At 43.3% G+C, this 24,952-nt stretch overlaps 1 protein-coding gene and 1 long non-coding RNA gene across 2 annotated transcripts; one reads left to right on the forward strand and one right to left on the reverse strand.

Annotated features, from left to right (window-relative positions):
• Nucleotides 1-296: 296 nt before the first annotated feature.
• Nucleotides 297-14,777, reverse strand: LOC148566649 (uncharacterized). Its single transcript, XR_015881267.1, has 8 exons — nucleotides 14,527-14,777; nucleotides 14,302-14,409; nucleotides 14,151-14,199; nucleotides 13,578-13,662; nucleotides 12,832-13,120; nucleotides 10,878-10,999; nucleotides 10,024-10,273; nucleotides 297-780 (listed from the first exon to the last, which is right to left on the reverse strand). It is a non-coding gene; the product is annotated as an uncharacterized LOC148566649 (long non-coding RNA).
• On the forward strand, nucleotides 1,877-3,725 carry LOC148566650 (uncharacterized). Its single transcript, XM_088483713.1, has 2 exons — nucleotides 1,877-2,675; nucleotides 2,767-3,725. The coding sequence occupies exons 1-2, from the start codon at nucleotides 1,877-1,879 to the stop codon at nucleotides 3,723-3,725; spliced, it is 1,758 nt and encodes a 585-aa protein (XP_088339839.1).
• Nucleotides 14,778-24,952: the final 10,175 nt, after the last annotated feature.

Consider the following 24,952-nt stretch of genomic DNA (forward strand, 5'->3'; position numbering starts at 1 on the left):
TTATACTACTACTACTACTACTACTAATAATAATAATAATAATAATAATAATAATAATAATAATAATAAAACCAATTTTAGGCTCGACTCTATATTTGGTGGTCCAAGATTCTCTGGTTGTTTAGTGCTAGGTTATCAAACTTCTAAATTCAGCTTGTCTCTTATAAGAAGTTTTTTTTGTAAATAGCAAGCTTGACGCTTGTATAGTTGTATCACATTTTTTTTTCTTGTTTGCTTTGCATTTAAGCTCATTAAATAATATTAAATGACATAGGCTTCTGATATTAGTATTTTGGTTTTTGAAAGCATATATTGATATGAGACTACACCTCATTACACCAATTATGGAATATTAATCCTTTTTTAAATGCTAGTGCTAGCAAGTTTTCTTATGAAATGGCTATATATGTATATTTGGAAAAAGTGAAAAACTAATGGCAAGATAAAAAGAGACTGGATATAATTAATAAGGATGTGAGAAATTGTTTTATTTTATTTTATTGATATGCAGAATTAAAAAATATTTTATAGTTTTAAAATATATATTTAATATGGATTATATGATCATTTATGCATTTTTATTGTTTTAACATAAATATTTCAAATATAATTGCAATTACTCCAATACCCTGCATTCTTGCAAATACGCATACTAATATGTATATCTATATGTTAATATGTGCATCTGATCATCTCTTCGTGATCTTGTTTCTTACCCTATTAATTATTGTTACTTTAAGGGTGTGTGGTTCAAGAATTAATTTTCATTACCAATAATATCTGTTCGGTAGGTCGGGTACCGGACGGTTCGGATTAGGACCCTGAGGTCAATGCTTCGGATGGTGGAGAAGCTCGTCTGGCCGGGGTTTCCAGGTTCCGGGTGAGCGAGGTCCCGAGCACTTCTGATGGAGAAGGGGGGGTGCCACCTGCAAAGACACTCCGACGCCCTTGTCAGAATATGTGCAGGCGGAGAGGGAATGATGTGAAATGTGACGTACCTCGGGGGGAGAGCCAGTCTCCCCCTTATATACATGTCAGTAGTGGGCCCTTCCAGTGGGCAGGCCCATACCCTCAAAGGCGTTGCCCCACGGCTGTGTGCAAGCCGTACGGGACGCGTGTTCGGGTCGGGTGGAGGACGCACCATTGGGCCGGCGAGGACTCGGGTCGGGTTGACCCGCGTGAGTTTCGGGCCAGGCCGTAACAGTGCCCCCGACGCGTCAGTGATGGCCGTGGGGGCCATTGGTGGCGCGTGATGTTTGCACTCGTGCGTTGTCGTTGGGTCGGCTGATCGTGGGTGGGACGCGTCTCTTGTGCGCGTGTCTCTTGATCTGCTGTGGCATTTGTTTGCCGTTTCGTTCTCCGCGCTGGGCATTTAATGCTCATAATTATTTGAAAAAACCCGTGCGTAAAGACTATCTTGCCCTTGCTTCCTTTCGCGCTTTTGGGGGTGGTTTTTAAACAGTTTTCTCCCTATCCACCCCCCACTCTTATCATTTCCAACTCCTTCTCTCCCTAACATCCAAAGTTTCCTGCGCGAACTCCTTCCTGCTTCAACTTCCAGCCCAGATTTCTTTCATCGTTCCAGGTAATCTTCTGATTTCTCTCTTCTGGTGTCTGCGTTATGCTCTGTTATTGTATGATTTTTTGTTTGCATCTACTGCATGGCTGGTTTTATATTTGTTAAGAGGTTTTTTCAGTGTTGGGATAGGTGGGTTAGGAGAGGGGTACCATTCCAGGATAGGCTTTTTTGGGTGGTTTGTGAGGTAGGCGTGGTTTTTAGCCGTATCTGGTCATGATTGAGTTGAAAAGGCGTAGTTTCTGAGTTTTTTCGGGCTCCCGACCTCATAGACTAACGGAGTGGTACCCCGCTGTAGGTATGCCTCGTGTTGTCTCCCGGTCTTCCGGATCCGCTGCGGCTTACGACCCGTATGCTTGGGTGACAGACGATATAAGGAGTTCACCCAACCAGATGGACTTGGAGGAATTGACGGAGTTCCGGCAAGCCGGTTACTTGTGTGGGGGTACTGACGAGGAGGCCAACTACGAGACCATTGTCCCGCTTCCTCGTGAGCGTATTTATGAGCTTAATTTTCATTCTCCTCGCGTCCCCGATTGGATTTGGTTTTACAAGTCCATGTTCACACAAGTCAGTGTTCGGATACCGTTCTCCGACTTTCAAATGGCGCTGCTGAACCGGATATCCGTCTGTCCGTCTCAACTTCATCCGAACAGCTGGGCTTCGATCCGCTGCTTCGAGATGGTCTGCGAGTACTTGGAGCTACCGGCGTCGGTGGACGTTTTTCTCTTTTATTTCAACCTTACCAACCCCTCCAAACAGGGGAAAGCAAGAAAAGGGTTTCTTTCTTTCCGTGCTGCCCAGGGTAGGAAGATTTTTAGCCTTTTTGAGGATTCCTACCATGGTTTCAAAGATAAGTATTTCAAGGTTCGTCCTGTCAAGGGTCGCCATCCCTTCTGGTTGTCGTTAGAGGGGGAGCGCCTTATCCAGACTTACTGGAGCTTCGGCGCGGGGTCGAATCCTTTTGTGAAAGTATCGTACAAGAGGTTGTCGGCTGTAGATAAGAATATAGCGAACGTTCTTCTCGCTATCTTTGAAAAGAATCCTGTGAATCCCCACCTTCTTATGGGTGAACGGGAGGCCGGCCGGAGCTATATTCGTGAGTTGCCTTTTTTGTTTGTCTATGTTTCTTTGTCGTTGTTCTTCTTCTTTCCAGTTTGACGACTAACGTTCTTGTTCTTTATTCTCAGTGGAAATGTCTGCCACCGTGACCGGTCTCGAGAACCTGATGAAGACATTTTTTGAGGCTAGTGATGATGAGAATGCCGAAGAAAAGGGGGTCGGCAAGTCGGAGGGTCCGTCAGGGGAAAAAGAGGGTCAGGCTTCCCCTGCCCCGGATACCGAGACATCGGGAAAGCAGGGCCTAGGGGGTCAAGTTTCTCCTACCCATGAGGAGGGACCTGCCGACGGGAAGGCGACCCTCTCCCCCCATCCAGATAGCGACGTGGAGCTTATCCACACTCCTAAGAAGCGAAAGATGTCTTCCAGCCCAGAGGGGGTCCTAACCGTAATGGAGAGGAATTTTTATGCCTCCAAGTTCATTGACTCCCAGTTGATACCCGGGACGGAAGAGCATTTTCATGCAACCGAGCTATCCGGACAGGCGAGGTGGATGTATCGCACCTTGCTTCGTGGGGCCGTGATAGCTCGGAAGGCTGAGTTTGAGCTATCTGGCATGGAGGCGCTTCGGAGGAAGCTTGAGTCTTCTGTTAAGGCGAATAACGACTTTAAGGCTCAAGTTGAGCTCCTCCAGGGTCAGCTGTCCGAGATGGGGCGAAAGCTTAATGCTGCTGAGGAGAAGTCGGCGTTTACTGCGGAGAGGTTGAAGGCATCCGATGAGACCGTGGCTCGGCTTTTTGAGCGTGAGATGACATTAGAAAATCAACTGAACGCCGCTCAGGGTCGAGTTGTCGCTTTGGAAAAGGAACGGGAGCAGGCCATCTCGGAGGCGAAGGCCGCTAAGGCAGAGGCCGTTGATCTTAAGAAGAAGCTTAAGGTGGCCAAGGAGCAGGGGAAGAATGCCATCTTGATGACCGAAGATGCTCTGAAGGCCCAGCTGAAGATTGCTGCTCCTGATTTCGAGATCTCGTCTATTGGTGTTTTCAAGACTATCCAGGACGGGAAAATTGTCGATATGCCGAGGAAGTGAAGTCTTGTAACTTAGGATATTTTGTAATGTATTTGTTGAACAACCCGTTGATGCTTTGTCGCTTTGTTTGCCTTGAACAATTTTACGTGTTCGTTGCGCATTTTGACACTTTGTAAGTTATCATCGTTTGATTGCTATGATTTCTTGCTTGTTTCATTATTTTGTCGTGTTGTCGTTTTCGTGTTACCGTTTATTCTGGGCGGGCTTATGTCTTGTGCCCGTCTTGCCGTTTTCGTGTTTGGTAGCAGTTCGGACCGGTTCGGTCGCGTAGTCGTTGAATTGGTTGAGGCCTATGAGCCGTCTGGCTCCCGGGGTGATCAGTCCCGGGGTGCCGTTTTAGATTTTGGTCACGAGGAACAGATATCAAGTAAGAGAGTTTTAACAAAAGATGAAAAATTTGAACAAGTAAAAATTACTCGACAATTGGGTAAGTATTTGACAAGGTAAGTAAACAAGTTGAATTAACATGTGGATGGGGCGAATACTAACTCTCTGGCTAGGCTCTCTGGTCGTTGAGCCGGTGGGTCAGGAGTAGAACCTCTTTAGGTTGCTTGCGTTCCATGTTCTGGGTATTTCCTTGCCGTCCAGTTTTTCGAGTTTGTAAGCGCCCTTGCCGAGTACCTCCCTTACCCTGTAGGGGCCTTCCCAATTTACCGCCAGCTTGCCTTCTCCTGGGGTCGGGACGCCGATGTCGTTGCGTCGCAGGACGAGGTCCCCTTCTTCGAAGTCTCGTTTGAGGACTTTCGCGTTGTAACGCAGGGCCATTCTTTGTTTCAGCGCCGTTTCTGTTAGGTGAGCCATCTCCCTTGTTTCTTCAATCAAGTCTTTCTCAACCGCTTCGCTCATGCCCGCGAGGAGTAGTCGGGGGCTTGGTTCGCCGATTTCAACTGGTATTACCGCGTCGACCCCATATGTTAGGCGAAAGGGGGTTTCCCCCGTGGCGCTTTGCTCGGTTGTCCGGTAGGACCATAAGACGGAGGAGAGTTCGTCGGCCCAGTTTCCCTTCTTGCTGTCTAGGCGCTTCTTTAGACCAAGAAGGATGACTTTGTTTGCGGCTTCTACCTGCCCGTTTGTTTGGGGATGTTCTACTGAGGAGAACTTTTGCTTTATCCCCAGGCCAGAGAGGAATTCCATGAGCTTCTTGTCGGTGAACTGAGTTCCATTGTCCGAGATAACGACCTCTGGGATGCCGAAACGGGTTATCACCTGCCTCCACATGAACTTCCGGCAGTTGGAGGACGATATGGTGGCTAGTGGTTCAGCCTCTACCCATTTGGTGTAGTAGTCAATGGCTACAATGAGGTATTTGACTTGTCCTGGGCCGACCGGGAAGGGTCCCAGGAGGTCGACTCCCCATTGTGAAAAAGGACGCGTAGTCGTTAGCGAGCTTAGCTCGGAGGCTGGTGCTTTGTGGAAGTTGGCGTTTTGTTGACACTTTGTGCATTTTGCGACAAATTCCTTCGAGTCCTTCATCATTGTTGGCCAGTAGTATCCTGCTCGGACGAGCTTCCTTGCTAGGGCTTTGCCCCCGATGTGATGTCCGCAACACCCTTCGTGGACTTCTCTAAGCACGTAGTCCGTTTGGTCGGGGTGCAAACACTTCAATAGGGGCTGGCTGAGTCCCTTTTTGAATAGTTGTCCTTGTATGATTGCGTATCTGGCCGCCTCCCTTCTTAAAGCTTTGGCCGCCTTCTCATCTTCGGGTGACTTGCCGAGTTCCAGGAAGGTGGTAATGGGGTCCAGCCATGAGGGGCTCGCCCCCGTCAGGTGGAGGGCGACCGTTGGTTCCTTCACCATGCCCTGGATGAGCGACCGGTTACCCGATCCTGGCTTTGTGCTCGCTAGCTTCGACAAAAGGTCTGCTCGTGTGTTCTTTTCTCTTGGAACGTGCTGGATAATGACCTCCTGGAACTGGCTCATCATTTGCTTAACCTTTTCCAAGTACTTTTGGAGGAGGGGGTCCCGGGCTTGGTAGCTTCCGTTTACCTGCGAGGTGACGACTTGGGAGTCGCTGCATACTTCGACCCTCGTCGCCCCGACTTCCCGAGCCAGCATTAGTCCGCCTAGGAGAGCCTCATATTCAGCTTGGTTGTTTGACACTGGGAACTCGAACTTGGTCGATTGCTCGTAGATGACCCCTGCTGGGCTTTCCAAGATGACCCCTGCTCCTTCGGACGTTTGGTTGGAGGCTCCGTCCACATGAAGCCTCCACCGTGTGCTCGTTTCCTCGGGAGGATCGCCCGTTACCTCCACCAAGAAGTCAGCCATTGCCTGTGCCTTGATTGCATGTCGAGGCTCATACTGTAGGTCATATTGTGAGAGCTCGATGGCCCAGGTCATCATCCTTCCAGCCAAATCAGGTTTTTGCAGTATTTGCCGAATCGCCTGATCTGTCCTCACAACTATACGGTGACTCTGGAAGTATTGTCTTAACCTTCGGGAGGATACTAGGAGCGCCAGCGCCAGTCTTTCCAGTTTGCTGTACCTCAGCTCTGGCCCCTGGAGTGCCCTGCTCACGAAGTAGACGGGCTGTTGTGTCCTCGCTTCTTCTGTAACGAGGACAGCGGCAAGCGCTTCCTCGGTTACTGATAGATAGAGGTAGAGTGGTTCTCCGGCTCTGGGTTTCCCGAGGACTGGTGGTGCCGCCAAGATTTGCTTGAAGTGGTTGAATGCCTCTTCGCACGCTGGTGTCCATTCGAACGTCATTCCCTTTCTCATTAAGTTGAAGAAAGGTATGGCCTTTGCCGCCGATGCGCCGAGGAAACGGGACAAAGCTGTCAATCTCCCAGCGAGTCTTTGGACGTCTTTGATGCAACCCGGACTCTTCATTTGAAGGACAGCTTGGCATTTTTCGGGATTGGCTTCCACTCCTCTTTGAGTGATCATGAAGCCTAGGAACTTTCCGGCCTCTATGGCGAACGCGCATTTGAGTGGATTAAGCCTCATGCCGTGTTGTCGTAGGGACGAGAAAACATCGTTAAGGTCACTCAGGAGATCGTCAGGTCGGGCGGTTTTTGCGAGTATGTCATCTACGTAAACTTCCACTGTTTTGCCCAGGAGTTCGCTGAATATCTTATTCATCAACCTTTGGTATGTGGCTCCTGCGTTTTTTAGGCCAAATGGCATGACCTTGTAACAATAGATGCCTCCTGGCGTTATGAACGCCGTTTTTTCCTCGTCAGGTCGGTGCATCGGTATCTGATTGTACCCTGAATAGGCGTCCATGAAACTCAGATATCTGTACCCTGCCGCTGCGTCAACGAGCGTGTCAATATTAGGTAGGGGGTAGCAGTCCTTGGGACAGCCTTGTTGAGGTCAGAGTAGTCTACGCACATTCTCCACCTCCCGTTGTGTTTTTTAACCAGAACCACATTCGACAACCAAGTCGAGTAATCCAATTCCCGGATGAATCCTGCTTCTAAGAGGCTGGCCGTTTGCTTGGCTACCTCGTCTGCCCTTTCCTGCGACATTTTCCTCCTTCTCTGGGCCACTGGTTTGGCTCCTGTCTTTACGGCCAGGTGGTGTGACATGAGCTGGGGGTCTATTCCTGGCATGTCGACAGGTGTCCAGGCAAAGAGGTCGGCGTTAGCCCTGATCATCTCCATCAAAGGCTCCTTTATTTCATGCGGGAGGTTCCTGTTTATGAATGTGAACTTATCGTGCTCCTCGCCGACTCTGAACTTCTCCAAGTCTCCTTCTGGCTCTGGTCTAGGTTTGTCGTCTACCCTGGCGTCCAGGTCGGCCAGGAAAACTCCTGACGCCTCCTTTGATTTTTTTCTGAGAGAAAGGCTGGCATGGTCGCAAGCGACTGCCGTTTCCAAGTCGCCCCGGAGGGATCCCACGGATCCGTCATCGGTGATGAACTTCATCACCAGTAGTTTCGTACTGATAGCCGCCCCCAGGTCGTTAATGGTCTTTCTCCCCAGGATGATGTTATAGGCCGTTGAATCTCGTAGTATTACAAAGTCTGCCATGATTGTCCTTCGTCTTTGCCCTTGTCCCACAGAGGTCGGGAGTGTGATGATTCCATCTGGCTTTATGAAGTGGTCTCCTAACCCTACCACACCGTGCTGGTGGGTCGTCAGGTCGGAATCTCTCAATCCCAGGGCATCGAAAACGTTTCGGAACATGATGTTTGAGTCTGCCCCCGTGTCTACCAGGATTCGTTTGACGAGGCCAGTTCCGACCCTAGCCGTGATGACCATGGGCGGACTTTCCGGCGCTTCGTCGAACCATTGGTCCTCCGGGCTGAAAGAGATAGGTGGGAGACCCTTAAGACCTCTACCAGGTGGGGCGGAGATCGCTAAGACCTTGGCATCTTTCTTCTGCGCCGATTTCGACCTCGGGGTGGTATTCCTGGCCGTCACCACGTTTACCACCGTGAGACCGTGGTCGTCACCCTCTGGCTCCTGTCGTCGTCTTGTTGGTCGGGATCTGTCCTCGTTGTCGTTGTCCCGGTTGCGTCTCCTTGGTTCCCTTATAAGGTGGGAGAAGTCGGCGAGTTTGCCGTCCCTGATAGCTTGCTCGAGGGCGTCCTTTAGGTCAAAGCAGTCTTGGGTCTTGTGCCCGTAACCCTTGTGGTACTCGCAGTAGAGGTTCTTGTTTCCTCCCGTCCTGTCCTTCAGTGGTCGGGGCTTCGACAGTATCCCCTTTTCTGTTATCTGTTGGTAAACTTCAGTGATCGATGCCGTAAAGGGGGTGTAGTTGGTGAACCTCCCAACTCGGGGGAACGGTTTAGATGGTTTGCTCGGACCGCCGTCCTTGGCGTGTTCCTTTGGTCTTTCTCTGGCTTCGAAGTGCCGGGATTGGTTGTAGGCGGGCTGCCGCTTATTGGCAGCCACGACCCGGCTGACTTCCTCGTCATTGATGTATTCTTTGGCCACGCACTGGATCTCTTGCATCGTCCAGACGGGCTTCGTGGTGAGGTGTTTCCTGAAATCCTCATTCGACAGCCCGTTCGTTAAGCACAAACTTGCCACAGAGTCCGTCAGACCGTCAATTTCCAAGCACTCGTCATTAAAACGGTCCAGGTACTTCCTGGTCGGCTCTCCGGGTCTCTGTGTCACCCCCAGCAAATTGATTGGGTGTTTGGCTTTGACAATCCTAGTTGTGAACTGAGCCAAGAAGGCGCGGCTGATGTCGGTAAATTGGGTCACCGAGCCTTGCGGGAGGTTGTTAAACCACCGTATTGCCGGGCCCGCTAAGGTGACCGGGAAAGCGCGACATCTGACCTCGTCTCCCACCCCTTCTAGGTTCATTCTGGCCTCGAAGGCTGTCAAGTGTTCTAGGGGGTCTTGTGTTCCGTCATACTTCATGTCTGTCGGTTTGTCAACATGTTTTGGTAATCGGACCTCAAGTACAGAGCGGTGGAAAGGGGTTGCTCCTATTATGACAGGTCCTCGGGTAGTTCTTTTCAACTCATTGTTCTCGCGGTGGGGTTCCTCGTTGCCTCTGTTCGACGCGCGCCGCCTTTCGTGTCGGGCGTAGATAATGGGGTCGCGACTTCTTCTTCTGGGGCGTATCCGTTCCTCGGTGCTCTCCGACTCGCATTGGGGGCTCGGCGTGCGCCTCGAACGGCTTCTTGAACGGGAACGGGTGGGGCTCCGCTCTGGGAAGCGTTGGTCGCGCTCTCGTTCTGCTAGCCTGCGCTCTAAGTCTTGCATTCTGTGGCGTAGTTCTTGCATTATCCTGGCGTGGTTGTCACCCGTCCCCCCGAAGGGGCGTCTCTCGTGAGTCTGCGTCGCATCCCTCGTGGGCGACCGTTGCTGCTGCCGGGATTCCGTCGCGACGGCGCCTCCCCCGAGTATGGGAGGCGCTACCTCGGAACCAGTTCCAGTTTGGACCAGTACGAAATCCATGAACGTTTTGTCCCCACAGACGGCGCCAATGTTCGGTAGGTCGGGTACCGGACGATTCGGGTTAGGACCCTGAGGTCAATGCTTCGGATGGTGGAGAAGCTCGTCTGGCCGGGGTTTCCAGGTTCCGGGTGAGCGAGGTCCCGAGCACTTCTGATGGAGAAGGGGGGGGTGCCACCTGCAAAGACACTCCGACGCCCTTGTCAGAATATGTGCAGGCGGAGAAGGAATGATGTGAAATGTGACGTACCTCGGGGGGAGAGCCAGTCTCCCCCTTATATACATGTCAGTAGTGGGCCCTTCCAGTGGGCAGGCCCATACCCTCAAAGGCGTTGCCCCACGGCTGTGTGCAAGCCGTACGGGACGCGTGTCCGGGTCGGGTGGAGGACGCACCATTGGGCCGGCGAGGACTCGGGTCGGGTTGACCCGCGTGAGTTTCGGGCCAGGCCGTAACAATATCATTCCTAGGAATAAGATTACTTGGTATATAAGATTTCTATGTTTGGTTATAAAATTTAAAACCTCAATACTTATATATCATAAAAGGCAACAGATCAAGTTATATTATACACAAGAAAACAGATTAATATTTGTTATAGTTATAAAGAAAAACGAACCAGGAAAGATGACGGCTTAAACCGAGAGGAGGCAGCAGAGCAGCAAACAAAGGGGAGATGAGGAAGATTGAGCAGTCTTTTCAAGCCAAATTAAACATGTAAAAGTATGTTTTTGTCAGATTCAAGAAAAGAAACCAAACATAATGAAGAAGAAAAATGGATGTAATTGAAACCAAATTAACAGAAGGCAAAATCTTTTCCAAATTAACACTAGAGGAACATGCTTCGAACTAGGTATATTTGAGGTTGAACTTCAACCATTATATAGATGATATGATTGCATAAAAAATTTATTTCAACTACTAATAGCTTTTATTAGCTATGCATAGCAACAATTATTATAAACTATTCTACATAAATAGTTAGGTACATATAGATTAAATTTCAAATACAAACGTATATAGCATTCGAGATCATTATGTAAAGCTTGTTAAATAATGTGATTGACATACATAGGGGTAATGTACATAGATATAAACTACAGTTATTAAATCATGCTATACACTTTAATGATTCAAATATAATCCAATTGGCAAGGAATGAGTGGGCCTTGGTAATGTTATGCAAAGCCACAAGCACTTGAGAAGAAAATGTCATGCAACAATATGATATCATATAGGGTTTTGTGGAGTTCAAATTTCAAATCATGGTATAAAATTGCCAAAAATAAAAAGGGGAACCTCTGGAAATTTTGTGATGTGCAGCCAAAAGGTCATTATATTTGTTGTGGAGATAAGAGAAATCTGCTTGCAGCTTTTCATAATCTGAGATGGAAGGACATCTTAGCTTCTGTTGAATGAACCTGATGGGGGATGAGCATAACAATTAACAAATGGAATCAGAATTCAAAACACAATAATAGGTGAAATTGAAAAGGGCCAAAGCTGCAAATTAAATGAACAAAGGACTGCATTTTCTCAATATAGGCTGAGCTGACACAATTAGTTATGATAACAGTTAGGACAACAGTGAACAACCTATTTCAAGTTTTCAACTACCAACAAACTTTTCTCTCTTGGCAACAGTGAATAGATAAGTGTTCTTTCACAGCCTTAAATTGTCAAATTTATGCTCCAACATTAGAGACCCTTCATTTTAACTATTGCAATGAATAATAAATAAGAGACTAATAACTTTTACTCTTGTCTCTCTTTCTCTCTAAAATGTATTTTGATATCTCCATATGTTTACACATATAAAGCATAATCCTAAAATGTTTATTGTAAGGACTATAACTACTACTCCAAGAGTTCTAAGTTATATGGCTCCTACTGAGTCTGCAAAAGCTAAACTAAACTCTCCATGATTTGGTAGTGATTTGGTATTAGACAGAAATGGCATAAACAGGAGGCTGCCAAAAGTAATAACAACAAAGAGCACAGAAAGTTCCCAAAAAACCAAAAGTAAAATAAATACACACTTCCATGAAGATAAGCAAAAAGTCTTTATCTAAGACCCTTCATTAACAGTATGAGAAACATAGAAGATTACCCTACATGCTAAGAGACTGCCTCCAAAAAAAATTTGATGTCCAAAATCCTTACAAAATGAGTATATTTATGTCTAAAACCCCAAATTTAGTCAAATAGATATAACACCTTTCTAAGATGAAATATGATATGCATTTTAAGGTTAAAAATACCACAAATCTTTTTAATCTCATGTCAAGTGTATTTTTGAGGGACCAAATTCCTAATATGAATCTTTAAGTAACTTAGTAATCCTCTTAAAATGAAAAGCACACAAAAAACAAACATAGAAATTTTTATGTTTAGTTTAGAACTTTTAGAATCAAAAAAGAAATATCAACAGAAGAAATGCTTGAATGTTTACAACTATCAATGAGGAAAAATGAGAATAAATCAAAGGATACTTTTCAAAGGAACCATGGACAACTCAATGAGAAAAGATTACTTTATTCTCTTCCTTCGTACAACATCAATCCGACCGTCGATGAGTTTGATTAGCAAAAACCAGTGTGTCAAAATCCTTCAACCCACAATCAACAGGAAATAAACAAACCATCATACAAAATAAGAGCAAACATTATTGTCAAAAGCAACTTTTTTTTCCTTGTCAAAAGTAATCACCATAAGAATTGATTGATAAAATATGAAAAGAACCAAAAAAAGGACTTTTACTGTTAACAATTCTGGGAATGGAAATGAGATTGTCCTTTTCTAGAGATTTTAATTGAAGAATGAAATTGTTTCTAAATATTTTAAAAGAAAGAGCAAAATGGTTGATCAAAATTGTATGAGAAGTTGTATGAGAAGGCACACTGCATAGTAAGAAAGAAACAAACCATAATACAAAATTAGAACAAACAAAGGCATAAATCAAAGCATCCAACAAATCACCACAGAAAATTTTCGAAATCAAATCCTTTTCCTCAAATCAAAATAAATGATACACGACCTTACCCTAATTCAAAAATAACAAAACACAAATTATCAACACATATATAAAATCAGAAATTTGAACAAATGGAAAATCATGTTTAAATTTTAAAAAACCAAGAAGAAACAAAGGCCAATGCAACAACTTCTGGAATAACAAAGAATAAAGGGCGAAAATGGGGGAACAAAACCAACTCAAATATAGATTAGAAACTTCATAGCTTACGTGATTGACCTGGTTGTGATGAATGGCAGGCAGAACCATGGGTGCCAGCCGCAATGCAGTCACAGCAACGGCAGGATCAGAGACAGCAATGAACAGGAGTCGCCACTTAAAGCTTCAGCTGCCGCCACAGCAACAGCAGCCGGACCACCAGCAGGAGCAGCCTTCGGAGGACGACCTGGCTTCCCCTTCGAGATAGGAGGATGCCCTATCCGACACAGCATAGCAACAATCCGGCCCAGACTCATATACTTAGAATATATACTTTAGTTTCATCGCACACCACATCCGTGTCCACCACCTTTATCACGTAGAAGCACCCGGTGGAATGAGAGAAACAAAATGAAGGAATGAGAGCAAGAGAAATTCAAATGATAGATTCAAAAGCTCTTTTGGGAAATTTAACGCTCAACTAATTTCAAATTTCAAATTTTGTTTGTCATAAAAGCAAGGAAAAAGCTGTTGACAGTGGCACAATTCAGCCACCCATAAATTAAATCTAGACAACATAAGCATTAAAGCCAAAAGGATGAACAGAGATTCATGTGAGTAGAAAGTGCCCCATTACTCTCCATACGAAACCAAAAAAAATGTTAGTATCCAACTCCAGCTAGACAAAACAACGATGCCAACATTCATTGAATGTTTCAATTCATTTTGAATTCCAGTTATCATTCCATTGGAATTATAGAACTTCTGATTACCTACCTATCTTCACTTATATTTTATTGGTATTCAAATAAAATAAAATAAAACACCTCCTTGGTGAGCTGCCCAATTTCCTTCCCCTTCCTCTCCAACTCCAAACTAAGTCCCAAAACCTTGACATCCCACCTTAATACACTATCGATAAGAGAAGCCTTTAGACAAACTTCAAGTAACTATCTTCTACTTGTAATCACTATCATTGCTAAAAGAAAAATATATCTAAATCCCCAATTGCAACATGGATGTCAACAACCCAAGCAATTTGAGATAATAATGTGAATCTTGGTTATAGTTTTAGCAAAACACATCACAGGCAAGTAAAATTATTTATAGTCTTATATTTGTAAATATATATCCACCAAAAAAATTGACAGTGACATTCACAGAGGTTGATATGCAGTTCTTAGTTGCTGGACACAAAGCTAAAGATGGAGAATTTTTCTGCACTCCAAGATAATAAAATTTTTTTCCACTGCACAAATATGCAATAAGGAAAAATATAAAATCTTAAACTAAGATATTCCAAATTTGCATCAAATAATTATAATATAAAAAAAAATTGAACAACTTTCAATGGTGATACTGATAAACAGGGGGAAAAAAGAACATAGAGAAGGGGTTACCAAGATAGCACCAACGGTTGCTATTTCATTGCTTCTCAATATGAGTTCCCTTCAAAATGGTAAAAAGATTTCAACTTTAGAAATTTCAGAAAATAGGTAATTAAATTCAATAGTTTCATATCTTTAGCAAAGAGAAAGTAACAAAGTGTACCTTCAGTTTAAGTTGCTGTTGCTGTTGTTGGATTTGGTGCAAAACTTGAGGTTGGTGTAGAAGGTGCTAGAAGAAGACGTTGCCATTGTTGGTGGTTAAATTGAAAGGCTATGTTTAGAGCAAAGTATTGTTCAGAGGAGAAACCCTCAAATCAGATCTGTAGACTGTAGCACATCAGTTAAGGGTACAGCAAAAAAAAAAAAAAGCAGCTTCCGTTGTGCTTACCTGTAACATCCTTTGAGGATTACCGGTCTCACCTTCCTGCTCGGATCCGACGATTTCTTCCAGAAGAAGAGATCAGCATCCCAGTTATCAGTGCCACTAAGGTCGTCACGATTAGGACAAGAGCAAAAAAACGGTGTTCGAAATATCGCGAGCAAGTGAGACGGACCAATTCTTTCAGGAATTGAATGGAGAAACAAACAAAATATGGGAAAAAAGATATTTAAAGAAACACAATACTTCTCATTACATGTAAAGAATCATCAACTACTCTCCTATTATATATAGAGAGATGAGGGGTAAAAATCTGAAAAGAGAGGGTTAGGCTGTTAGAGTTAGATGAAAAAAGATAATTTAGTTTTTTTTTTTATTTTTGTTATAGACATTTTACTTTTATTGAAATTAAAGATAAAAATTAAATTGGTAAAATGTTGATTTCAAAAAATAAAAATTATCTAAAAATATATTTTTAAATTTTAAAATAAACATGGAAATAAAATATTCCATCTAAACATTATTGAAAATATTTTAATATTTTTCCAACCACACACCCCTAAAAGTGTGTATTTATGGCTGTGTTGAATACATGTTAGTATAGTACTAATAATTGCACTTGGACGAGCATTTTTTAATTAATTATTATATTCAACAACAATAATAATTAATTATATTGTAAAAAAAATAGCAATACAAATTTTTTTTTTTGCGTTAGACTAAGAAGGAGTAACCAACTTCTCTCTTGATACAATTAAAAAATACGGTTAGTAAAAGTAATAATAATAATAATAATAATAATAATAATAATAATAATAATAATATTGAGTGCTAATGAATTATAAGGTTTGTTTTGGTGAACTTCTAAAAAAAATCTTATAAAAAAATAAAATTTTCATAAAAATAATTTTATGTTTAGGTATTTCATGTAAAAAAATCTTTTTATCTATTAATTATATTTGGATATAACAATATAAAAATATTTTTTGTTTATTTATTGCATGAAAAATTTTTTTTTTAAGAAAAAAGATGTAAATTACAATTTCTCAAAAAAATATTTTTTTATTTTTTTAGTGTTTTTTTTTTACTACTAAAAATTTACTAAACACACTAAAAAATAAAAAAAATATTTTTTCATTGAAAAAAATCTATTTTTTATCAAAATAATAATATTCAAACAAACACATAGTTCAATTGACATAGACTTTCTATACTCATTTAATATTTTTAGTATATATATATATATTGAGTAAGTAAACATACAGAGTTATTCTTTAATTTTAGGCTGGACGCTTTTTTTTTTTTTTTTGAAAGAAAGTATATGTATTATTAATAGTGAGTCAAAGAACTTAATACATCTAAGTAGGTCAAATTAAGAATATCATAAGGGGCTGTTTGTATCCAAGCCTGATTGGGGATAGAAAAAGCCAATGATACTAATTTATGGGCTACTAAGTTACCTTTCCTTTTTTACATGTGAAATATGAGGACAGCTAAAACCTCTCAAAATAGTTTAACAATTAGAAATAGTGAGTCCAAAATAATTGTTTGGGAGGTGAGTGTGCATTAGGGCCTGTACAACTTGAAGGTTATCCCCCTCTATCATGATGTTGGTCAAGCTACTGTCTAAAGCTGATTTAAGTGCCAGAAAACACGCATAAGCCTCTGCCTCCTTCGCCGATGCAACTTTTTGGAGGAACCATGTTGCGGCGACCATGATGTTACCATCATCATTGCGAATCACCGCCGTCGCCCCGGCATCGCCTCTCACCAACCCTGTTCTTGCATTTTCGTCTGTGAAAAAAGAGGCATCGAAATTGATTTTATATATACGCGGTGGAGGTGGTTCCCAGGTAGTGTGGTTGTTTCTGCCATATGCAGGTGCTGCAGAAGAGGGGTGTTGGCGTTGTTGAGCAGCAGCGTAATCCGTGGCCCTGCGCACCGCATTGCGTAGCAGATGCATTGGATTGGAGGTATGGTTTTCAAAAATTGTTTGATTTCTGATATGATCATCATTATCTCATAATAATGGTCGTCATTATTGTACGTTATAACTCGGCCCCATAACCATTAGCAACATATGATGTACCTCGTTATCTTCCGTTACTATTCGGAATTATGAGCTATAACTCGGCGACAATAACATCTCCATCATAACCGACATTCCAACGACAAAATAAGGTCGGTTACGATATCACTCAGTTAAACGGTAATGCCGAGAATATAACGGGCAAAGAACTCGTCACATATAAAAGGGAAGTAAACTATTTCCAAAGACCTAAGTTTTTCCTGAGTAAACTAGAATACACACTGACTTAAGTTTCGGAGTGCCTTTACATGTACACTCCCCTCTTTTGGTATTGCTCGTGTTCTCACACTCACGATGAACATAAGGAATTCGGATTCCAAGAGACGGACGTTCAACCTTGTAGCACATAGCTCGGCTGGTCTCGAGGAGTTGAAGCCGATCTATTTCACAGGCAAGATCAATTGGCCCCACCGTGGGGCCGAGGAAATCATATTTTTTCTTTTGGTCCCATCACTTCCATCTGCATCCATGGCTGACGTACCGCCTCCTTCACTGTCCGAACTCATGCGAATGGTAGCTGAGGTACAACAAGCTAATCAGCGAATGGCTGACGAGAACCAAATAATGGCTGCTCAAATTGCTGAACTAAATCATGCTCGGATTGAACACAACGATGCTCATCGCCAACAGGCGGAAGACGAGGAACATCAGTCCCAACCGACTCATGTTTCAGAAACCGCTCGACACGAAGAGCAGCAGCCCGAAGACGAGAAAGAAGAGTCCGAAAACCCTGTAGGCCCCTTCACAGAAGAAGTAATGAACTTCGAACTGCCGAAGAGGTTCACGCTGCCGTTGACCCTCACGCCTTATGATGGACTCGGAGACCCGAGGAAGTTCCTAAAGAAATTCCGATCAATAATGATCGTCAATGGTGCATCAGATACAGTTTTATGTCGTTGTTTTCCGAATTATTTAGACGGTCCTGCACTTGATTGGTTGTGAGCTTTGCCTGCAGGTTCCATTTCGCGCTTTCATCAGTTGGTGAAGTTATTTGAAGAACATTTCGCCGGATCTGCAATATACTTGCACAATTCCGATTACCTGAACACTATCAAGTAAGGACCAAACGAAAGCTTAAAGGATTATATGACTCGCTTTACCAAGGTCGCAATCAGCATACCAGATCTCCACCCCGAGGTCCATCTGCATGCAATTAAAAGTGGCCTCCGACCCGGGAAGTTCCAGGAGACGATCGCAGTAGCAAAACCGAAGACTCTAGCAGAATTTCGAGAGAAAGCAAAAGGACAAATTGACATCGAGGAGCTCAGACAAGCTCAGAAGTCTGACAAGTCACACTTCCGTGAAGAAGATAAGAGCTCAACCATTAAGAAAAGTTTTAAACTAACACCTCGATTTGATTCTTATACGCAGTTTAACACTAAGAGGAAAGACATAATCAAGGAGATCTTGAACTCCAAACTAATTAAGCCACCAAGAAAGGCCAGCACATACCAGGATGCAAAGAACGTGGACAAGTCAAAGTACTGCGCTTTCCACCAGAAACACGGCCACAATACCGATGATTGTGTGGTCGCCAAAGATCTCTTAGAACGACTAGCAAGACAAGGACACCTAGACAAATACATTGGTGGTCACATCCAAAAGTGCGGCCCCAGTTCCACAACAAACGACCTCTCTGAACAACACCGAGGAAAAGAGAAGGCATCTTCAAGCCAATATGAAAGACCACGAGGTATAATCAATTGTATTTCAGAAGGATACGCAAGTGGGGGATACTCAAACTCGGCAAGGAAAAGGTCGTTCAGAGCAATATGCTCGGTAGAAGGACCGAAACAAGATGTAGCAATCACTAACCCACAACCAGAAGTCACTTTCACACAGGCCGACTTTAACTCCAACATACAAAATTTGGACGACCCTGTGGTAATCACCCTCCAGCTAGGGGATCTATTAGTGAAAAAAGTACTCTTGGATCCCGGGAGCAGTGCCGATGTTCTGTTTTATTCCACATTTCAAAAGATGAAGCTCAGCGACAACGTGCTACAGTCCACAGGAGGAGACCTGGTCGGCTTCTCGGGAGAACGAGTTCCAATACTCGGATCAGTGTGGTTACAAACCACACTGGGTGAGCAACCTCTTTCAAAAACTAATGATATTCAATATTTAGTAGTCGATTGTTTCAGCCCATATAACCTTATTCTCGGCCGACCTTTTTTGAATAAGTTCGGCGCCATTGTTTCTACAGTTCATCTCTGTGTAAAGTTTCCACTGCAGGACGACCAGGTTGTAACAATCCATGGCGACCATAAAGAGGCACGACAATGTTACAACATTAACATGAAATTCCAAAATCGCTCAACGCAACAAGTCAACAACGTCGGCCTGAACCAAAAGGAGCACACGCTAGCCGAACTGGACCCAAGAGTTGATTTTCTCGATCTCCCAAAACCCTCCGATGACCTACAAAAAGTGTATTTCAACAATAACCCTAATAAATTCACATATGTAGGTACCTCACTCAATGCATCTGAGTTGCAGGCCATAACAACCTTCCTGCAAGAACATGCCGACCTTTTCGCATGGATACCATCAGACATGCCCGGAATCGACCCACAGATTATCAGTCATAGACTAGCAATAAACTCGGCAATTCGACCAGTGAAACAGAAGAAACGCAAACTCGGCGAAGAGAAAAAGAGAGCGTCACTGGAAGAAACATAAAAGCTCATCAACGCCGAATTTATCAAAGAGATCAGATTCACCACCTGGTTAGCCAATGTGGTAATGGTAAGAAAACAAAACGGTAAGTGGCGCATGTGCGTCGACTTCACTGATTTAAACAAAGCATGCCCAAAGGATTCTTATCCTCTACCATCCATAGACTCTTTAGTAGACAATGCGTCAGGCTACGCTACTTTAAGTTTTATGGATGCGTATTCAGGGTATAATCAAATAATGATGCACCCCTCTGATCAAAATAAAACAGCTTTTATCACTAATTTCGGTAACTATTGTTATAAAGTTATGCCATTTGGTTTAAAGAACGCAGGTGCAACCTACCAACGCCTTATGGATAAGGTGTTCGCCAAACAAATCGGCAGGAATATCGAAGTTTATGTCAATGATATGGTCGCCAAAACAAAAATCGAAGACAACCATATCAGCGACCTTACAGAAATATTCGGCCAGATCCGCCAGTACAACATGCGTCTCAACCCCGAGAAATGTGCATTCGCCGTTCAAGGGGGTAAGTTTTTAGGTTTTTTGCTGACATGCAGGGGAATAGAGGCAAATCCAGACAAATGCCGAGCAGTGCTGGACATGACCAGCCCTAAAATAGTCAAAGAAGTTCAGCACCTCACAGGACGACTCGCTGCACTTTCCATATTTGTTCCCTGCCTTGCTTCAACTTCTATTCCTTTTTTCCAAACAATTAAAAAGAAAAATAAATTCGAATGGAACGACGATTGTGAGAAGGCCTTTTCAAAATTAAAAACAACACTCTCACAACCGCCGATATTACAAAAACCCCTACAATGGGAGGATTTATTTCTATATCTGTCAGTTACTGATTGGGCGATAAGCTCAGCCCTTGTTACAGAAAGAAACAAAGTTCAGCATCCAGTATACTTTGTCAGTAAGACTCTCCAGCATGCCTAACTCAATTATCCAAGGATTGAGAAGCTCGCACTAGCACTAATATTCTCGGTGCGACATCTCCGACCTTACTTCCAGAGCCATGTTATCCATGTCAGAACCGATCACCCACTAAGACAAGTGTTACACAAACCAGAAATTGCAGGACGACTCATAAAATGGGCAGTCGAACTATCTGAGTTCGACATCAGATACCAATCCCGAGGACCGATCAAGTCACAATTCCTGGCAGATTTCATCGCCGAGCTTACAATACCATCCGAGGAAGATCATGCAAAACAATGGATCTTATATGTGGACGGCTCTTCAAATAACAGAGGCTGTGGTGCAGGAATTCGTCTGGAGGCCGAGGATGGATTCATATTGGAACACTCAATACACTTAGCTTTCAAAGCGAGCAACAACCAATCCGAGTATGAAGCACTACTCGCCGGACTCCGACTCTGTTTAGATCTTCAAATTTCGACGATCAAGGTATACTGTGATTCTTTGTTAGTCGTACAGCAGGTAAATGACCTTTTCCAGGTAAAAGATCCTCTACTCTCTAAATACTTGCTATTAGTAAAAAAAATTATCAAAAAAATTTGTCAAATTTGAAATAGAACATATACCACGCGAACAAAATCAAAGAGCGGATATCTTATCTAAGCTCGGCAGTACACAGTCCGAGTTATCTACACTGCAACAGTTCACAATAACATCACCCACTGTTACTCTGACAAATGTGTTAAGTGTTTCACAGGTAACAGATCGGAGGAACGACTTTATACACTATTTACAAACATGTAATATACCAGAAGGGGTCGAGAGCGACAAAAAGTTCCGACGGCAAGCATCTTCCTTCACAATACTCAATGGAACATTGTATCGACGGGGATATACTCGCCCTCTACTCAAATGCCTCAACAAGTCAGAAGCTGACATAGCATTAGCAGAAGCACATGAAGGAATCTGTGGCACACATACAGGGGCTCGAAGCCTAACATCAAAGATCCTCCGAGCCGGATTTTTCTGGCCGACTTTGAAACAGGACAGCCAACAGAAAATAAGGTCATGCAACAATTGCCAAAGACACGCACCACTGATACACATCCCTGCCGAGCAAATACATCATTCAGATATCAGCTGGCCATTTAACCAATTGGGTTTGGATATACTCGGACCGTTTCCTACGGCACCGGGCCAGGTAAAATTTCTTATTGTCGGAATTGACTATTTCTCCAAATGGGTTGAAGCCCAACCTCTAGCAAAAATAACATCACAACAAATGATTTCGTTCGTTTGGAAAAATATTATTTGCCGTTTCGGCATACCTCAACATATCACAACTGACAACGGTCGCCAGTTCGCCGATCAGAAATTCCAATCTTTTTTGCAGAATCTCAAAATAAAGCAACACTTTGCCTCTGTTGAACATCCTCAAGCAAACGGACTAGCTGAGGCCGCAAACAAGGTCATCCTGCATGCACTAAAGAAAAAGCTAGATGACGCCAAAGGACTGTGGGCCGAATTAATACCCGAGGTACTCTGGGGATACAACACCACCCCACAAACATCAACAAAGGAAACGCCATTCAGGCTGGTATATGGATCGGAAGCCATGATCCCCCTGGAAATCTCCCAGAACTCCATCCGAACTTATATCGACAACCAAGACGAAGCTCGGAGATCCGAGCTCGACATCATCGAAGAAGTTAGAGACATCGCCGCCTTGAAGCAACGCGCAACGCAACAAGCCATAGCTCGACAATACAACAAGTCGGTCAGAAACAGATCATTCGTTAAAGGAGACTTAGTCCTCCGCAAAACCAAAACTGCTCGGAAACCACCAACACATGAAAAGCTCGCAGCCAATTGGGACGGCCCATACCGAGTATCCGAAGCACTCGGCCAAGGAGCATACAAGCTAGAATCACTAGATGGTAAACTCTTGCCTAATACATGGAACGTGTCTTCCTTAAAGAAATATTATAGTTAAAAGACAGGGACAGGCTTGTACTCTTTTTCCTACTACCAAGATTTTATCCCAAAGGGTTTTGCTTGGAGAGGTTTTAACGAGGCTAGTCTACCTGCACCTTTGTATGTAAAAGGTTCAAAACAACTCCGAATATATAGGAGACAAATATTATCTTATTTTTTCTTTTCTATCAAATAAAATCGATCTTATCAATCTATCAATACAGCTCAGACAAATGCCAATACTCGGCTAAGCTACAAACTACATTCATCAGCTAACATCATCAACCACAACACCAATAAACTCGGAAAAATATCCGAACAATCACAAATAGCTTTTATAAAAAGCATCAAATTCAAAATTCAAACAAGTCAATTCAAGATAAGTTCAAAAAAAACACGAGCTATACTGTTACATATGCAAAACAAATTCAAAGAAGTTTCCTAACAAAACACGCTAAACATTATCGGCTTCGTCTTCTGCGTCCCCATCATCTTCAATCAGCTAACCATCTCGCACTATCTTTCCAGGATCCATGCCAGAGAGATCGGCATCCGGAACCAAAAACTTAACCTGCAACCTTGCCCTTTCAAAACCTTCAACAAACGAATCCAATATATCATCCGCCTTTTTCTTCTCCATATCCTTAAACTGAGCAGTAACCTCAATCAGACGAGTTTGCATGTTCACCAGATCACTTTCCTTTTTCTTCAAATCCTCCACATCCTTAGAATAACTTTCCCTAGTCTCCTTCAGCAACTTCTCGGTCTCAGTCAAACGGGCTTGAAGCTCAGCAGTAAGACTCTTACACTTAACCAACTCCTCCTTCAAAACAGACACCTCTCCCTTTTCTGCAGCAACCCCCTTATATTTCAACTCCTGGCTACGCCCAAGACTTGCAAGGCGCAGCCCAACAACCTAGAGAACAAAATAAACCAGAACTCATAAGACTCCCAAAAGAAAATTAAGGAAAAATCAGTAGGTTATTACCTGCATATATTGCCCAATAGCCATATCCCCAACCTCCTTTGCAAGAGTAACATCAGCCGACGATTGGCAATACTCGTCCACAACAGTCATATAAGGATACTCTTTTCCCCACACCGAAAATGCCTCACTTTGTTCAGAAATTTCGTGAAGCCTTTTTTGATTTTCCATAAAAGCCTGTATCTCTTCCAGAGGAACACCTAACTCTTTTTCATCAGAATCATCCGATAAATCCACAAGGTCGAACTTCTTTCTCTTCTTCGCAATCACCTTCCTCCGACCTTGACGAGGCTGCGTAACCTCGCCAGTCCCAACAACCTTCTCAGCATTAGATGAAGATACCTCCTTCTCCAAATTCTTATTCTTGAACCGCGTCCTCAGAGACGCAGCAGAGACGCCAGGATACTTCCCACCTACAAAAAATAATTCATGTTAGACTTTTCAGAAAAAAAGACAGACATCAACATAAGCCCTAAAAACTCACCCAAATACTCTACAACAGCACCTTTATCCTCCTCCCACTTCAGCAACTCATACATCGATATCAAATTTTTTCGATCAACATTCTCCACCAAAAACTCTATCAGACACTCGTTCCTCGGCGATATCACCTCTGGGCCGAGTATATTTTGCGGCTCCGAGCACCAAAACAGAGGAAACCTCTCAGCAAGATTTTCATCAATAAAAAATGGGAAGTCCTCCTCTGAACTCCTGACTTTAAAATACATCTCTTTGAAGTCTTTAAAAGAAGACTTGTAAAGTTTGAAAATCCCAAATCCCGGAGTACTATTGAAGTTCACCCAACCCCCCTTCCACACCCCTTTAGCTTGAAATAAAGAAAAGAATAGATCCACAGAAGGCACCTCCTCTAGGAATTCCATCAAAACCTCAAAGGATCACAAAAAAGCCCACCCATTGGGATGAAGCTGTGATGGAGCGCAGTTGAGCTGCCTAAGAACCTGACACTCAAACTCCGTAAACGGAAGCCTAACCCGCAATTCTTCAAGCACACAACTATGCATGTAGAAGAACCCAAACCCCCACTCTCGGTGATAAACTCTATCATCCACACTACATGGTAACAACTCTACCTTCACTCCGGAACCCACCCTCACTATTTTATTCACATCCACCTCCCTCACTACCGCCTCATCAGAGAAAAGTGACACCCGTGATTTAACATCTTTCCCTACCCAATCATAAGACCAATCCACCTTATCCTTTTTCTCTTTCTCAAAACCCATTAGCTCACAAAGCAGTACAAGAATAAACAGAAAGAAGAAGAAACGGATCAGAAATGAAAAAGGAGAATCATACCTCTCTTACTCATTCTTCAAAGAAGCAAGCATATAACCAAAAGCCAACAACACCCAACAAAAATCTGAAAGGATTAAAGCAATTAAAGGAACAAAACATTCCAAATGATAACCCCCACTCCCAAAGCCACATCAAACAGTGAACCCAACATTGGGAATCAGCAAACTTAAATGAAACCATTACTCTTTCTCTTTCATCAGAAAATAATGGACACGACTCCCCACGTACCAAAAATTTAAAACACAAAACCATCTTTTAATGAAGTAAGTTGATCTGGGGGCTCATCCACTAACCCACGTAAACCGAGTTATAACTCATCCAAAAAAGCTCAACCTGCTTCATTAAAATCCTCCTCAGGCTAAGCTTGGGGGCTGTGATATGATCATCATTATCTCATAATAATAGTCATCATTATTGTACGTTATAACTCGGCCCCATAACCATTAGCAACATATGATGTACCTCGT

This window comes from Arachis ipaensis, chromosome B4 (genome assembly GCF_059453495.1).
Source record: "Arachis ipaensis isolate K30076 ecotype BB chromosome B4, ASM5945349v1, whole genome shotgun sequence".
In the NCBI taxonomy this organism is placed as follows: domain Eukaryota; kingdom Viridiplantae; phylum Streptophyta; class Magnoliopsida; order Fabales; family Fabaceae; genus Arachis; species Arachis ipaensis.